The sequence below is a fragment of the Mus caroli genome, unplaced genomic scaffold, assembly GCF_978045245.1.
Source record: "Mus caroli unplaced genomic scaffold, Mus_caroli_1 scaffold_7, whole genome shotgun sequence".
NCBI classification, from domain to species: Eukaryota; Metazoa; Chordata; class Mammalia; order Rodentia; family Muridae; genus Mus; species Mus caroli.
The window spans coordinates 29,042,148-29,059,816 of NW_028227262.1; the positions used below are offsets into that span (position 1 = coordinate 29,042,148).

The 17,669-nt window shown below is 46.9% G+C and overlaps 1 protein-coding gene across 7 annotated transcripts in view; it reads left to right on the top strand.

Moving 5' to 3' along the window:
• Erc1 (ELKS/RAB6-interacting/CAST family member 1) overlaps nucleotides 1-16,419 on the top strand; it is a 277,991-nt gene extending 261,572 nt beyond the window's left edge. For all 7 annotated transcript variants that reach the window (XM_085840047.1, XM_085840052.1, XM_085840050.1 and 4 more), the window contains one exon: nucleotides 11,508-16,419. In XM_085840047.1, the coding sequence (XP_085696173.1) occupies nucleotides 11,508-11,645 (138 nt within the window). In that variant the 3' untranslated portion in view covers nucleotides 11,646-16,419. The remainder of the gene's footprint in view (nucleotides 1-11,507) is intronic.
• The last annotated feature ends 1,250 nt before the right edge of the window (nucleotides 16,420-17,669 follow it).

Below are 17,669 nucleotides of genomic sequence, written 5' to 3' on the forward strand. Positions count from 1 at the left end.
TCTCCCAGTGTGTCAACTCCAGCAGAAACTGGCACTTTCAAATGCAGAACTTCTTGTCATGATGCTGCTGGTGTAGTCGGTGCCAGCTCAGGCTGAGTGTGTCTCAGGGTACTGCAGTTGAGTGCACCACCCAAGCCTGTGGGTCCTTCTAGAGACAAGGGGAGAGTGAATATTAAGGAGAATTGGAGAGTTTATTTAACCCCTTCAGGGCTATAACCTTGCCACCCCTTCACTTGTTCCCTATAGGCAGCGGTCCACAGACACTGGGGATAATTGCTCAGGGCCACATGCAGCCTTATCTGGGCTCTTGTTTGTTTGGACTGGCCTTCTCAGGTTGTATGCAGAAGGATGATTCCAGGGTTTCCCAGTCTCCCCTTGCCTGTGTAGCTGAATTCCTCCCTGCACTTCTCATGAAGGCTAAGCACACCTTCTCTGTGTCTGGCTCCCTAGAAGGAGACTGGAGAAGAAAAGCTATGTCTGTTCTCCTACACATGCCTGCATTGTCTTCTCGGGTTAGGCCAGAGCTCTGTGAGTGTGTTGGAGGTCTGAATGCCGTGGCTTCGTCATGTTTCTCAGGGAACTGTGCTCCATTACTTAAGGTAATGGAGAACCTTAAGTATTCATTGAGCCAGATTAGACTGGAACTATTCCTGGAGTTTCTATCCTATCTTTCTTGACCTGTGACAAAACTTCAAAAGTCTTAGATTTAAGAGATATAGGAATATTTTTCTTTCAGCCCCTTAAGGAACTTTCAAATCATATCCCATACTTTCTTCCCTTCCACATGCAGAAATTAGTAACATGCAACCCTACCCCCATCTATCTCCATACCAGCTGAGTCAGACACAGGCATTCTGTATCAGTGTGTGATACTTACGTCTCACCACTATACATGATCATCCATGAATGGCCATGTTCATTCAGGGACCACGTAGAAAACCCACCTGACGACAAAGGTTGGTCATTATAGACACCTCCCATGATTCTGTTTTACTGGACCAGGAGTTTGTACCCCACTAAAGGGTCATCATGTCACTTTCTCTAGGAGTAGCCATTGGGATAATATATCAGGCTTGCACTCAGATTAGAGGGAAAATCAGCAGGGTGACCACAGGAGCCTTTTTAGTCTTTGCCTATCACTGACACTAACATGGGATCCCACATGTTGGGAAGCACAGTTCTGGGACTAGGTGTGTTGTGCACATGCCACAGTGGCTGCAACACTCCCCTCTCTCTTCCCTTCACTTGGCCAGAGACATCAGCTGGACATGGAGTGGGCCTCATGGGTTCTCCACTTACAGCTCAGCTGCAACAAGGCCTTATTCTTACCACCCTGGCAGCTTCAGCATTGAATTTCCTAATCCATTGTTTGGTTTGGGGGGGAGGGGGGGCTTCATCCTTTCCCTTTTGACAGTCTTTGTTTCTGAGAGCCAAACTAAACACATGGGGCTGGCCAGCCACCCTGCCTGGGTCTGTGCTCCCCAGAATATTACTATTGTTGTGATAGATGCCTTTAGCAGGAGGCAGGTTTCCTTACATTTTGAAAATGGTGTGCAAGTCTCAGTTCATTTCAGTTAGCAGATGATTGAAAGACAATGTGAGGTACTGCCAAACAAGACTTTTAGAATTCTAGATAGTTGGCAGTGTTTGTTTAGACCATGCCACTGCAAGCCCATATAAAACAGATGTCACGTTTTACAACATGTCCTTGTGACTGTCTGCCCCTTGCCTCAGGACGATGCTTCTGTTCCCACCAGGGCCGTCTGGCTTGTTGTTTGAAGGTGACAGTATGCCACCGTTCCTTGAGTGTTGTAGGGACCTGCCTTTAGAGGAAGTGATTCCCATTCTCTTGGCCCTTCAGAATGAGTGCCTAGGACAGCAGCCCAGCGCTGCAAATACTCTGTGGGGTTCCTTCTTTTCCCAGTTCTCTCTCTCTTAGTCATGAGTGTCGCTGTGCTCCTCCTGTCGTCTCGGTCTCTACACACATTCAGAACAGAGCACTCGAGCAAGACAGACTCCCATGAGAGAGACAGACCTGGGAGTTGGTAGTGGCACAGTATCACAGAGGGGACACAGATTATCTCATCTAGGGACAAATGTCCTAGACAGGAAAGCATTTTAGACGTGTCTGGCTCTAAGTAGGTCAGAGAGTAAGATATTTAGTATCTTAGCAACACTTGCAGATAGAGTATGCATGCATCTGGAAACCGTAGGTCTGACTTCTGACCCAGGCTGGCCTCTGGGTGATGCATGCTAAGTTTCCTGAAGTGAGTACGTTCACCAGCCTAGCACCATACTGCTTCAGGCCTTTGTCTTGCCTGTAAGGTAGAGTCTGGAACCAGTGATCACCATGCTCCCTCTAGGCTGTAAGTTGAAATTTCAGAATCACTATGCTTTGACTCCAACATGTATAAGCCTCTTATTTTTGTGATTAGATGTTTGCCTGGCTCTGGTAGGGTGGGAAGGACAGGAAAGGGACAGAGACAGGGAGATCCAGAGTTTGACTCCTCAGTGTTTGATTTCACTCATGACTCAGGGCTGCTGTGTTTTCAGTGCTGTGACAGAGGAGCTCTTTATTTGGTCTTAGGTTTGACTTGGGGGAGGATGAACCTTTAAATGGAACCCAGGGCCTTGGGCATGCTAGGCAAGTGCCCTGGTCCTTAATTTCTTTTCAACTTTTGAAACTGAATTATACAAATAATGGCAATCTAACCTTGAAAAGCCCAGTCACAGTAAGGCTAGCATTCATCTAGTACATGATTAACAAATACTGTGTTGTAAGAATAAAAATCCTGGAGATAATCCTGGAATTACATGATTTTCATGCTTCAAAGCATGAAGTACTTGCTGTTTGTGTATGAGGAGAGAGAAGGCAGAAGTCCCTTCATCTCAATGCATAACTAGTACTTTGGGGCAGGGAAAGGGCGTCAGTTGTAACCTGTGGATGGGGAAGCTGTAGAAGTCTTCAAGATTAATCTCTAGCTTTCCTTGCCATCAATTCTAGTAAATTCTACAGTGTGAAAACAGTGACCAGATTCCTGTAGGAAATGGCTTCCTGATTGAGAAATCACTGTGCTCTGAGGTGCCCCCAATCTGGTAAGCTTTATGGTCTGTTCAGAATAGCAAAGTAGCAAAATACATTGCAGTTTATTCCATATGTTTGAGAAATTGAAACTGGGAAGCTCATTTTGTGTCTCCATAATTCCTAAACTGCTACTGGTTTGGGTTATGGAGCTAGGAAGTGTAGCCAAGACAGGGCAATTTCTACTTGACCCACCACTTCCGGGCTACCACCCTCATTAGTTTTACAGCTCTGACTTCAAAGCCTATGTCCTAGGAGTTAGCTGGTTTGTTTTTTTGTTTTGTTTTGTTTTAAAATACTCAAGTTCTTGTCTGCTTAAAGCAAACTAAGCATTTCTGTATAATTTTGTGCCTACCACTAAACCATCTGGAAAAGGGACTTAACCAAGTCATGCCAGCCATTTACAGAGTTTATCGAGAGACCTCTGTGGGCATGCCTTTCATACCCATCAGAGGACCTCTCTTTGACCTCACAGCAGTTTATCTTGAAATGAAGCCAAATCTACAGAATACTCAACTTTTTTCTCTTAGCTGTCTCTTGTGAGGTTATGCCGGGCCTAGGAAACACAGAAGTGGATGCTCACAGTCAGCTATTGGATGGATCGCAGGGCCCCCAATGGAGGAGCTAGAGAAAGCACCCAAGGAGCTAAAGGGCTCTGCAACCCTATAGGTAGAACAATAATATGAACTAACCAGTAGCCCCAGAGCTTGTGTCTCTCTAGCTGCACATGTATCAGAAGATGGCCTAGTCGGCCATCATTGGAAACAGAGGCCCATTGGTCTTGCAAACTTTATATGCCTCAGTACAGGGGAATGCCAGGGCCAAGAAGTGGGAGTAAGTGGGTTGGGGAGTGTGGGGAGGGAAGTTGGGGGACTTTTGGGATAGCATTGGAAATGTAAATGAAGAAAATACCTAATTAAAAAACAAATCTCTTACATTTGGATCTCTGGTGGCTCTCAGTTGTATTGTGTCTTGTCTGTGGCAAGACATACAGGTCCTGTTCTTAAGTCATAGCATACGCTGAGCAGATGTTCTGGGAAGTGCTCCCAAGGCAGCCAATTTACCGCAGCTGTTCTCTCTCGCTCCATCCATCCCACTTATGTTTCTTATCATTGCACCATCCATGTCGGCTAGCCTCTGAGTTACTCAGCACGGATGCTGGCCAACCCTATAGCCAACCCTTCCCAACAGCACCTATATTTGATGGAAACTTGAGGAACCCCATCTCTGCTCCTTTTATTTGCTGAGCCTCCCATCTGTGACAGCAGCTCTGTGCTAGAGACCAAGGCACCTCTTGCACTGTACTTCACATGGCAGACTGTGCGCATCCCCATAACTGTGCGCATCTCCATGACTGTGCACATCACCATGAGCATGTATATCAGTGTGATGGTGTACATCACCATGAGTGTTCCACATGGAATCACTGCTGCAATTGGGACTCTGCTCAGGCCCCTTTAGAAATCACATTATTACTTCAAGAGTGTCCAAGCCAGACAGTTGTTGCCAGCAGCCACTTTTATGTCCTGTACTTGCCCCTGCACTCCATCTTTTGGGAATTCTGAGCAGAATGGATGCTGTCAACACAGGCAGGCCTGTCTCACCAGGAGGTTCATATGATTTTGATTTCTTTGTTGTTTCTCTGGAGCTGGAACGCAGGCCCTTCCATGAAACAAGCACCGAGCTACCGACCCGCACCCTACCTGAGCAGGCCGATCTTTATAGGCTCCTCAGAGGTGCAGCTAGGTAGCAGAGCACTTAGCCATGTGCACTGGGGCCTGCACTCAGCCCAGCAGCAGAGATAAAACAGAAAATGTCTTCAGAGAAAATTAGTATCTATTCCTGCAGTTTGACTCACTGGCCATTCTTAGATTGTCTGCTCTTTGCAGGCATTTTGCTGGACAGCTTCATGTATAAAACAGAAATTCCTCCAGGAGTTTACCAAAGTATTGAGGAGTCAGCATAGAGCATCCTTAAAACAAGACAGAACAAATCCTGCAGCAGTGTCCCCTCTGAATAGGGAACACTTTAGAAGAAAGGAATGAGCTAAGCCATGAGGGATGAGAGAGTTAGAGAGCATGAGCAGAAGGAAGAATATTCACATGTGGGTAAGAGAACAACACAGGCAAGCAAGGGGTGGGACGTGTGCTTAGAACAGGCTGCAGGAGCAGTGGCTGCCACACCGTGTCAGCTATGAGAGGGGGATGGAAAGGAGAAGGTGCCCATTCCAGCCTGCTCTCAGAGGATCTTCTCAGGAGTCAGACCACAGCCATTAGCTCTGCTGGTAAATGGAAGAGCTGCCCCTCAGACGTCTGCCATGTTGGAAGGTCAAGGTGGTTGGTTCATGGCTGTGATTTGCTTTCCTGACTGTGAGAACAGGGAAATGGGCTCTTAGTTGTTTTTTTGTTGGCTAAAATCTGTAGTTAATCTCAAATGCTTCAGCCACACATCACAAACTTCTTTGTGTAACTGCACCCATGTTCCCAAAATAATGACTCTGAGATTAATTAATTATGAATAACTGCCTAGGCCATAAGCTTTTTCTTGTTCCCAGACTAGCACCTAACTTATATATTGTGTTTATTCTATTCTAAGTCCTGCCAGGTGGTTCATTGCCTCTCCTCAGTTTCATGAGACCCATATCCATCAGCATTGGGAGCAAATCTCCCTGTGCATCCCTCATCCCAGAGTTCTCTCTCCAGTACCAACCTCCTCCTTCCTGCCAATAGCTTCTTTATTGACAGAGCACAGGAGATTAGCCCTATGTCTTTGACCTGGGCTTTTAGGAAAACAGCCCATAGGTGTGGATGGAACTATAGACAGGAATGACAACAGATGAACATTGACAACAGTGAAAATTGAGAAGCAACAACACAATTATAATACCAGGCATGTGTTCAGCTATGCTCAGAAGTAATGAAAAGAAAAAGTGTATTGAATATATTAATGCACTAAATCACTTAGAATAGTTTTTATCCAACATGGATGCAAAACTTAGTTCCTGCTGTTAACCCTTTTATACTTTTTTAAATTTTTGACACAGGGTCTCAAACTTACAGTCCCCACAAGTGCTGGGGTGCAAGTGTACCCTACCACACTCACTTTGACTTTTTAAAAGTTAAATGTAAACAGGATTGCTTAAGAGAGGGTATAAGAGGAAGGAAGAACAAGGGCGGGGAGGGGATTTAGTGCTAGATCACTTTCTGGGCTTGCAAGGGCCAGGAGGGCAGCACAGCGGTACCCTGGCAGGGACAGTAGCGTGGAGTGGATCACTTGTCTGGTGCACAGGGCCGGGAGGGCAGCACAGTGCTAGGCCATTGCCTAGCACATACCAAAGGCCAGGCTCTGTCTCCAGCGTCACAAGCAGCACATGGCAGAGGAGGGAAACGTGGCACAGGAGAGAAACCGGAGGCTATGGCCTGTTGAATTTGAGGGCCAAGGCTTCTGAAGGAGAGGTCAGCAGCGTCGGGTAGAGTGTCTCAGGAGAGTTCTAGTGGTGGCAGTTTTCGCCTAGCGTGCACAGAAAACCTAAGTCCACAGCTGAGTGAGTATGAACGGACCCTCAGATGACTGCCCCAGGAAGGAAGTACCATAGCAACACCTCAGCAGTGTTTTGTCACACCTCGACCCTGTCCTCAGTAAGTCACCTGGCAAATCAATTTGCTTTCTTTTTTTTTCTTCCTTTATCGTTGAGCACTTCCAATATCAACTGTGTATTGTAGTTAGGCTATGTCTGGACCTGTGGTCCCTTGTCACTAAGTGATACACTGTAACAACTGCAGCATACATAAGCATTTACAATGGCATTAGGCAGTATGAATAATCTAGAGGTAACAATGTAGGTTACATGCAAGTACATCATCTTATTTCATCATTTTTATAGAAATGATAACAGTGGATTTGCTTGTCCATAAGGTGTGCAGGTGTCTGCAGGAATTTCCGGAATGACAACTGAAGTCTTTTGTAAAGTACTATTGTAGTTTCTTGGCCCTTTGTATTGTTGTTCTGTTGTTACTGATTTATAGGTGTTTTTTTTTAGGGGGGTGGGGGGACTCGAGACAAGATTTCTCTGTGTAGCCCTGGCTGTCCTGGAACTCACTTTGTAGACCAGGCTGGCCTCGAACTCAGAAATCCACCTGCCTCTGCCTCCCAAGTGCTAGGAATAAAGGCGTGTGCCACCACGCCCGGCTTATAGGTGTTCTTTATGTATTATACTATTAGTCTCTGTCCCATGCATGCATTGCAAACATCTCCCACCCATCAGCTGCTTTTCTTTCCTAATAATGTCTTCTAAGAGAAATCCTTATTTTTGTTTTGGGTAGCTTTCTTTGGTTTTGTTTCATTTGAGTTTTCTTGTTTGCTGTTCATTTGCTTTGTTTTTGTTTTAGTTTTTGTTTGTTTTCTTTTTTTTTTCTTTTTTTTTTTTAGTTTGGGGCATAAGGCCTTACACAGGCAGGCTGACTTTGGTAATAATATGTAGCTGATGGTGACTTTGAACTCTTGACCTTCCTGCCTTCTGAGTGCTAGAATTGCAGGCCTGGATCCACACATCTGGCCTTTAGTTTTAATATAAATTAACTGTTTTTCTTTTTTTCGTGGTGAGTGTTCTTTTGTGTTCTGTTTAAGGAATCTTTGCATGATAACGTTGGCATGGTTTATATTGACGTTGGAAGGGTACAGAGAAGACCAGCAAGGCTGATTGTATTTGCAAAGTGTCCTGTTTTAACCTTCACATTCAGTAAAGATGTCATGCTGTTTTTTTGTGTTTGGTTGGGTTTTCTGAGACAGGTTTTTTACTATGTAGCCCAAGCTGTCTTCAAACTTTCAATCCTCCTGCCTCAGCCTGAATGCTGAATTTATAGGCATGTGGCATTGTGGCTGGCTCTCCTGTTTTCTTTTAAATATCTTCATGGTTTTTTATTCAGACATATGTTTACTATCTATCCGGAACTGATTTTGTGTATGATTGCAATATGGATAAAAGTTTTCTTTCACAGAGCCCCATGTATCAGAATATCCCGCCTTTCCCCTCCACACAGGAAATACCTTTGTCATAAAGCAAGTGGTCGTGTTTGTATAGGGTTTTCCCTGAACTTTTTTATAGACACAGCTGCCTAAGATTTGGGGGGAGGGCGGAGTGGGGGGGTTTGCACTGACTCTCTGAGTTAGTTTGAGCAGAATTAATACAGTATCAAGTCTCTAGTTTTTGGACATGTTATATCCTTCCACTTAAGACATGTTTTGCTTTTGTAAATATACTTGATAGTTTTTAGGTAGAGGTTTCACTAACCTTCCAAGAAAGCAAGTTAGGTGAAGACCATTTGTGCCATTCCCCAGACCAGCTGAGAGTGCACTTTTGAAGAGGTTGATGACAGAAAGCTGCAGTCAGCTTTAAACGATGTGGTTTCAGGGGTTCTTTTCATGATGGAGGGAAGGGACCTGAAGGGGTGGCCCAGAGGGTACAGAAAGAAGGAATAAAGGCTACTGTGGGGTCATTTTGAGGAAGGGTATTTTGTTTGTGATGTCACCTGATAGCAGGACTACACTGTCATAAGCACTGTGCCCTTGCCTCTAGGCGGTGTGGAATGGTTGCGGTCCGGCTTGCTGCTCTCCTGGACTCCAGCCTGCATTGGGAAGCCTTGGTTTGTTTTAGCAGAGTACACTTCGCTATTTTCTCTGCTGGAGATAATGTCTCTATATCCATTCTTCAGTTTCAGTCTCCCCTTCCATTTCTGAGTTAGGTTAGGGTTTAATAGAAAGCAGCTCTGCTACAAAATATTTTTTATTCCTATAGACTCACTCATATGTGTGCGTGACACACACACGGGCGCACACACATGCACACATTCTACAACAGACTTGACTTCTAGTTATCTTCTGTCTTAGTCAGGGTCTGACTAACGCATCCTCCACCATCCCAAGTAGCTGGAGCCCCAGGTGTGTCCACCACACCAGTTCTTCCATGGACTCTTACAGTACGACTGAAAGAACATTTTTTGAATGGATATTTAAGAACTTCAAGCTTAAGTTACAGAAAGGTTTGACTGGTTCATGGAAACAAACTTAGTTTTGCAGGTTAGTAAAACTGCCCTGTTCAGGAATGTTTGTGGTGTCTTTGCATGAAAAGATTTTAACACATACAAAGAAAATTATGTGTAGAGAGAAAGTTACAAGCTACCTACAAATTATGATGAACTTCAGAAACTGAACAAACGGCCACAAAAGCCCTAGTATTTTTCACTGTAATATTTACAGTAAGGAAGTTGGTTTGCCATTCCATTAAATAGAGGATGTGTGCCAGCTCCCTCCCCGTAACAACTGTCGGAGCCTGTCATCTCACAGAGAGAGGAGGCATGCTGGTCTCTGCTTCAGAGGTTGCACTCACGAGCAGTTGCCATATTGCTGTTGGACCTGTAGCAGGGCAGCTAGTGCTCATGTTGTGGCTGGAGTACACACACACACACACACACACACACACACACACACAAAGAAAGGTCAGCCCAAAGTCCCACAGTCCCCTGCAAAGGCACAGCTCCTCCTAGGAGCCTAAAACTTTGGACCCCTTAAAGGTTCAGCCATCTCAGTAATGCTCCCATCTGGTGCCAAGCCCTTAGCACCTGACTATAGATCAAGCCCTCTAAAACCATGAGCTGAAACAAGTCACTCCTCCTTTAAAGTGGTTTGTGTCAGGTATTTTTGTCCCTGATGGGGGGGGGGGGACTAATACAAAGTACAGTGGATACTATGATACTAATGTAGTGCCCTCTAGCTAGTGTGTTTTATAGTGTTTTTACTTTCTTCTTTAACATATCCTTGTGGATGCTGGATTCACAGCTCAGCCGTAGTGTTTGCCCAGCATGCACCGGGCCCTAGAGCCCATCCCCAGGGTCAGTTATGTGCCAGCTTTGGAGATTTGATTTGGAAGCACAGTATATTGCTAGGTGAAAATGGATTAGTTTAACTCCTGCCTTGAATCTTTTAAAGATGCACTAAGGCTTAGCGTGGTCTAAATATGGTCCTTGAGCCTCCAGATCAGGGTCAACAGTCAGCAGAAAGATTGCCAGTCTCCCCCTGATGGCTGCACTTAAGAAGTACCAAGCTCATGGCTCAGAATGTCTAGTCAACAAACAGTGGGGTCCTGAAAACTTGGTTCTCTTTGCCACTTAATCTACTTTTTCTGGATCATCTTCTCTGCTTGATAACAGTAATTACAGTAGTTAACCTTTTTTCAAGAATTTTCAGTGCAGTGGGCATTACCCTGCCTTTCGTATGAGATTGTCATTAAATCCTCTAAAACTGCCCTGTGAAAATATTACTGGTCTATCCTACTGAAGGGGAGGGAGGTCAGGGTCACATCAGCCAATAAATGGCAGAGCTGACACTGAGATCCAGGCTGTGTTCTAACCTGGGACCTGAACTGTATACTCGACACTCAGTTTTCAGCAGCTCTTCTACAAAATATTTTAGAATTTGAGAGCCATGTTACCCCCTCATTCTGAGGCTAGCCCATCACAGGTGGTTTCTGTTCTCGTGGGTGCCTCTTCTGTCCCCTGTGTGACTCTGCCTTGTGCTTACAAAGCTCACCCCTGGGTGTCGCCTGCTGCCCATTGATCTGCTTTTTCCTTACCTTCCAAGTCACCTTCTAAGAAGACGAAAGCAGGGTCAGTGTGTCGTTTAAAAGCACATGATTTCCTTGTAGTTTGCACCAGTTGGGGCTTGCGCTCTAGCTTCTCTTGGAGTCTGGCCCTTGCCTATCTCTTCAACTCCATACCCCCACCCCCACCCCCACCTCACTGCAGGATCCAGCTTACCTGAGGTTTCTTTGATCTGCCTCTGATCTCCCAAGTGACCCAGATCCTCAAGCCTCTGTATGCACTGGCCTGGGTTGTGAGTTACATGTTGATGTTCTTGTCCTGATGTCAGCCTACAAGGAGTTTCAGCACAGGGACTCGCTCCTCGGCCTTTCAGACCTCACACAGGGCACTGGTGACGCTAGTTAGGGGAGCACAGTCCGGGGCGACTGAGAACAGCACATGGGGGGGGAGGTCTCTCCTCAGCAGTGGGCTAGGATATCTATCAGAATAACCAAGCCATCTGAGGCCCCTGCAGAAACACAGCTGTGTGTAGCAAAGGGGAATCTTTGTGGAGGAGCTTCACACAAAGTTGAGATCCTCAATCGCCCAGGCCTGTGAGTCTGGACACCTGGGCACAGCCATCCACATGAAGTCAGCACTGGACGTTACAGTGTGCAGCCTTGGACTCAGCACTGACTCCTCTGGGCCTTACTTTCATGAAGAGAGTCTAGGAATGTGTGTGTTTTGAACATTCCTTTTGATACAGGGACATCAACTCTGCTTGTCATTTCTTTCCTGATGAATTCCCACTCGGTACAAATAACCTGAACCCTGCCTCTTTTCCCTTTCAGCTTCAGAACGAGTTGGAGAAAGTTGAAGGGGACAACGCGGAGCTGCAGGAGTTTGCCAACACCATTCTCCAGCAGATAGCCGATCACTGCCCTGACATTCTGGAACAAGTGGTGAATGCCCTGGAAGAGTCCTCCTGATGTGCTCCTGACAAGGAGGGTGACCAAGGAGCCAGAGAGGAGAACCTGAGGGACAGGTGTCTGAGCCACCTCCACACCAGACTCTGCCAGCTGCTTTGAATGTTGCCTGCTCAAGTCTCCCTGGTCTCCATGAAGAACTGCCCTTGGCATCAGCAGTAGAGAGCTGCGAGCTGCACTCTGCCCTTCCAGGAACAGGAAGCCAGAAGCCACTCAGCTCATCTGGAGCCCACTCAGATTCCATGCTCTGGGAGCTTGGAGCTGAAGCTTTAGCACGAGTGCTTCTCCTCAGAGGGTTACAGAGGGAGGGAGGAGGTGACCAGGGACAAAGAGAAGAACGAGTACTCCCCTCTGCGCCGGCGCTGCCCTCCTGTTTACCATCATGAGCCCCAGGTACAGGCCGGCTTCGTGCAGCTTAGCTCTCAGCCTGTTGCCTGTCTCACCTGCACTGCTTTTAGTTGACAGGAGAAGGATGTTCACAGTGGTCACCGTGCTCACTCTTCTTTAAGTCCTTTGATCTTCCCATGCTACATTGGTAGGCTAAATGTCTGACTGAAGAAAAGAGGGCTTAATTTGTAGGGCCCTCTTGTCACTGCCTGCAGTTTTGTTCCTCAGAAGCTGTCCTGGAGGGCCAGGCCGATTCCTCCTGAGCATCACCCACAGTGCTCTCTGCTCCCAACCCCTTGCCCCAAGCTGCTGTTGACCAGGGGTTGCTAGAGTATGTGACCCACTGCCCACCTCCTCAGCTTTACTCTCAAGGTACAGCCTTGTACCTACCTAGAAACTTCTTTTGGCACAACTGAGTTTGTCTTAATGCACACGCATTCCCTCCTCCAATTCATTTACTCAAAAAATAGTATAAAATGCCTACTGTGTGCACATCCATGTGCACAGTGCCATCCTTGGAAAAGCCTCGGATAGGGATGGTGTGGAAGCCCTGTGAGACATGCTCAGTTGAATCATGGCAGTTAACGCATACCTTCTCCCTTCCTTCTTTGCAGACCAGCATTCTTTGTTCTCCACCCTCATGGCATCTGTGGGCTTGGGTGAGCCACCTCTCTGCCTGGAAGGTCCCGTTTGGTAGGTCAGGATCTTTGCTGTCAGTGTTACTACCCTGAAACATGTTCGTTTGTGTCAGCTGCCTGCTTAACACAGCCATGCACACCTCATGGGCTTGGCCATGCTGCAATCAGATGCAGATCCCCCCCACCCCATCCCCAGCTGTAGAGGACAGCTATCAGATGGAGTCGGGCCCTAAGAGAGTGCAGCTCATGTCTAGTTCTTCATCCCTGAAGCAGACTCCTGACACTGCTGTCTTCTGATGAGAGGCTAAGGCCTCTCGGCCTGCATTTCCCCTTCTGCCCAGTTAACACTCTCAAAGGAATTTAATGTTGCCCACAAATCTCTCTTACCCTCAACCTAGGACATCATGCAGCCACTGCTGTCACAGTCACAGCCCTGGCTCCCCTTCTTGCCTGCCATAAAGTGTTCCTTTGTGTAGGATGCTGGAGAGAATTCCTCGTGAGGGTTTGGGTGGACTCTGCCATGAACCTCTCATGGAGGTGCTTTTGGAGGTCCCAGCCTGGCCACCAGGAATATGGAAATTAGGCTAAAAAATGATAATCATTGCTGCTCAGTTCTCTCAATTTTTTTAATTGTCCTATCCATAAATCCTTTAGAAGATCCCAGTATTTCAGGATAGGAAGGTTAGGGATATTACTTTATTCTCATAACATAAGGAACCACTACCTAGTAACAGCTTCACAGGCTACAGTGGAAATCAGAAAACTTAGAAGAGTCCAGGCCCACAGGAGTAGCCTAGCACTGCCACTGGCCAGCTGCTCTCCAGCTGTTCTGAGGGATCACCACAGACAGGCTTCCTTGCGTGTACCCATTTGGTGTTTATTAGCAGAAGTACCATCTGCCACCTTTACTAACTGCACACATGACCCACTCCACCCCTTCCTTCTCCATCAGGTCCCTCCAGAGAGGTTGCAGGAGCCCTGCAGGACACGTGCTTATTGAGAAGGCAAGTTTGTAAGGCAGACTGTGTCTGATCTCTGCACTATAGCAAAGGCTTCTTCTCCTCAGGGAGTGATCCTGCAGCTCAAGTGGCTCTGGAGACTGTGGAGCTAAAGTTGAACCATAAATGTAGTCTTTGTGGTCTTTGTGTTAGGCAAAGTTAATAGGGTATCTGGCATTGGGATCCTACTGACTCCATTCATTAAGCCAATAGTTACTAAATGTATAACTGCCATTGCACTATGACATGTCATTCCATGACTGTCTGCATGCACATGATCCTTAAGGTAGCTGGCCCTGAGAGCTCCCTGCAGGTTGGCTGAGATCATCCCTGTCTCTTCATTCCATCGTCAAGCCTCATAGCCTTCGCACCTAAGGTAAAGGTGGCCTCCCCCCAGGCCTTCCTCATTGGCCTCCTCCAGGCTTTCCTCATTGGCCTCCCTCCAGGTCTTTGAAGAAGGGTCAAAGCAAGGATATGTCGCTATGTAGGGTATGATACCCACAGGCCTAAGTCCCAGCAGACCCCTTTGTCAGCAGTGTCTACCCCAAGTGACATCATAAAGATGATAGTAGGAAAAGAGGGCTAGAAGCCAACCTGGGGCTCCAGGCTCTGCATGCCTTAGTAGACTCTGTCCCCGGCCCTCATTGAGTGACTGGGATTAGCAAGTACTTAGGGACATTTAAGATGGAGAAGTCAGAGTGGGCTTTAGCAACTCAGCAATGCGGAGGGGCTCCTGCAATTCCCGCCAGCCTTTATTCTCACACTTGAGAAGGCCTGAGTGTACCTCTTCCTCACCAGTGGGCTTTAGAAGAGCACTGGAACAAGGAGAGCAGACTGGAACAAGACCAGCAATGGTGTTGGAGGTCACGCTATGGCTGGCCGTGTCCTGTCCCATCTGTTTGGCCTCCTGGGAAGAATGTGTTGGCTCAATTTCTTTCTCAGGAGAGATGAAGTCAGTCCAGATGGTTCTCACGTGCTACTGTCCTGCCCTCCGCTGTTGACACTGGGACTGGCTTGGCACCACACCCTCCTATGTGAACTGAAGCACAGACTCATTGGCCTCCCTCCAGGTCTTTGAAGAAGGGTCAAAGCAAGGATATGTCACTCGGTAGGATGTGATACCCACAGGCCTAAGTCCCAGCAGACCCTATGTCAGCAGTATTGGTAACTCTCAAGTCTGCCTCACCTCCTGCCTGCAGAGTCCTGGGAAAGGAGCCAGAGGGATGAGGCTGCACCACAGGCCTGTTAGGCACCCACCGTCACTGCCAGTCTCAGAGATTCTGACTGTTCAAAGACATGTTCTTCCTGTGAACCAAGAGGATGTTCAGGGAAAAAGAAAACATGTTTTACCTGGGGATTCTTCTGAACAAAATGGCTGTCTGTACTCTTTTTAACCAGAAACTTTCCAAACTTTTTAGTGTCAAAATTGTAACCAAGTGTCTCCTGATTCTTCCCAATGTGCTTGGCAAGTGCTGTGACCCTGTTGTAGGTATTTCTCCTCCTGCCTCTTCTGAGGAAGAAGTGACTTTAGGGTGATTGGAGGGAGCCAGTGTCTGTCTGGCTCCTGCCACCCTCTTGTTTCTCTGCTTGTTGATATTGTTTGTGTGATTCAGAGAACGGGGCAGTTACATTGTGTCCATTGTTGAGAATATTAAAATATTAAAACAGTAGTTATAGAACTAAAAAATTAAAGAGCTGTGTTTTAAAAGATGCAAACCCATCAATATCATGTTAACAAAGGAATTCAAGCTATGGGCAGCCTAGCTCCTCCCCCCCCAGGTCGGTGTGGTGGTAGCCAGGCCAGCCCTTGGGAAACACACTTACCACACCTGAGTTAGGTAACTGCCTGGGAACAAGAATCTGGGGCTCAGAGACTCTCAATTGTGTCAGGGTTTTCTCTACATCCTCAGGACCTCTGGGTAGGGGTTTCAAAGTTGGTGACCCCAGAACCACCCTCACCCTCACATTGGATCAAGCCTTGTGTGCCTAGTGCTACGTTGTGACCTGGGCTTGGGCCTGGAGCCCCTGCTTGCAAGGCCACAGGACCTCTTCCTGCCCACTTGGTGCTATCTCATCATGACCATCTATCAGGGCAGCCTGGGCTCCTGGAGCCTGTGGGCCAGGTGCCGTGGGTGGCCCTCAAGAGCTTAGTTCTCTCTGGCTCCTGATCCTAGATTTTTTTTTCCTTTGAAGCTTTTTAGACCCAGACTCTCTTGGCTCCAGAGATGTCAGAGTTAGGGAAGGAAATGAGCCAGGCTGAGGCGAGGAGATCTACCCCTATGCCACAGTGAGCACAGCAGCTCAGCCCCTTTCCCGCCACACCAGTATTACACCCATCCTTTAAAGCATCTAGTCCCACCTGAGGCACATGCCATTCAGTGGCCCAGCTGCCCAGTGCAGACTAGAAACCTAGGACGGGGATGGGAACGTTTCTCTGCACCCCTACTTTAGAAGAGGCATGTTGCACTTTAGTGGGGAACCTAGAATGTTGGGCACTGGCTTCCTGTAGCTTGAGTCCCTGTAGATAGCCATGGTGGCAGCCTGATGGCTTGTGTGAAGCAGCTGCAGCTGCTGCCAGCTGTGCACATGTGTGCAGCTCCTAGAGTCAAATTGCCGGCCTGATGATGACATCACAAAGACGTGTTCTGTTCAACTTTGCCTTGGTAATTATTGTAAACACTTTGTTCAATTTTTTTTTCTTTTTTTATTCACAAACTAAATCCATCAGGAAATTATAAACTTATTTAAAAACTGTGTGCTGCAGCCTTCTTTAGTCTATCCTAGTCTGGTCACATCCCTGTTGATGAGACTGGTTATGATCCGGAAAAGCAGGAGAAGACCAGCAGTCCCCAGCAGGCCATCTCCAGTGGCAGACTAGAATCAGAGCACTCTGTGTAGACTTGGCCAGCTAGTGTCTCTCTCGCACCTGGGGGGCTGGTCTCTGCAGAAGTGCACCCTTTGATTCCCACTCCAACTCTGATTAGCTTTCAAAGTCCGTTTTCAACTTCCTCCTTCCTTTTCACCCTATTCCCAAGCAGGTTGTCCACATCAGATCTGACTACATTATAAAAGCATCCATCACCCAGAAGAAATTGACACCAAGATGGCAGCGGAACAAGTGTGGCCAGAAATGGCTCCCACTTCAGGGATGTGTTCTGATGGTCACCTCAGATGTGGCCTGTGTCTGCATTATGAATACCAACAGTAAAAGTCAGGAGGCCCGTGCATAATCGTGGACACCATTGTCTGCTCTGGGACTTCTGAGACCTTGTGGCCATAAGTAATGTTCTGGGGCATTTACTGTAGGGTGCTCACATTCTGATTAACTTTTTATCCATACTGTTATAGGAAACAAGAAGAAAATCATGCTGAGCACAGCACAGTGGCTCATGCCTGTGCCCCAGTACTCAGGACTCTGAGGTGGGAAGATTCAGAGCTGCAGAGCAGCCTGGGCCACATAGTGAAACCTGTCTCACCAAGGTCTCTCTCTTCTATAGAAATCATGACATCTGACTGTTAGTCTGTAGGAATTGCGAAGTGAGAGAATCAAGCATTTCCAGGTCCTTTTCCTGGCAGAGCAGCTGTTTAGACATACTGCCAGGCAAAGGAGTACCTGGCCTTTTTTACCAGACTGAGGAGCAATGCTGCCCCTGGTTGCATCATGGGAAATAGTGATGTGACTAGCAGAATGAACACTGCGCTGCACAGCTTAAAGCCACAAGCCCAGCAGACCACACTACTCAGCAGTTTCCAGGGCTTCCCATTCATTTTTATTTTTTTAAACTAATATATTCACTCAGTTGTTGACCAGTACTTAGCTGCAAAGGAATGGACACCGATCACAGGCTTGCATATGGTACACATAAATCCATGTGGTACACACAGTCCCTTTTTTAAGTGATAATACAAGTGGACATGAGCATAATACATAATTATGTTTACCATTTTGAAAACTCCCTAAGCACATGGTTACTTTTCTGCATATCTTGGAGCTGCTTTAAAAT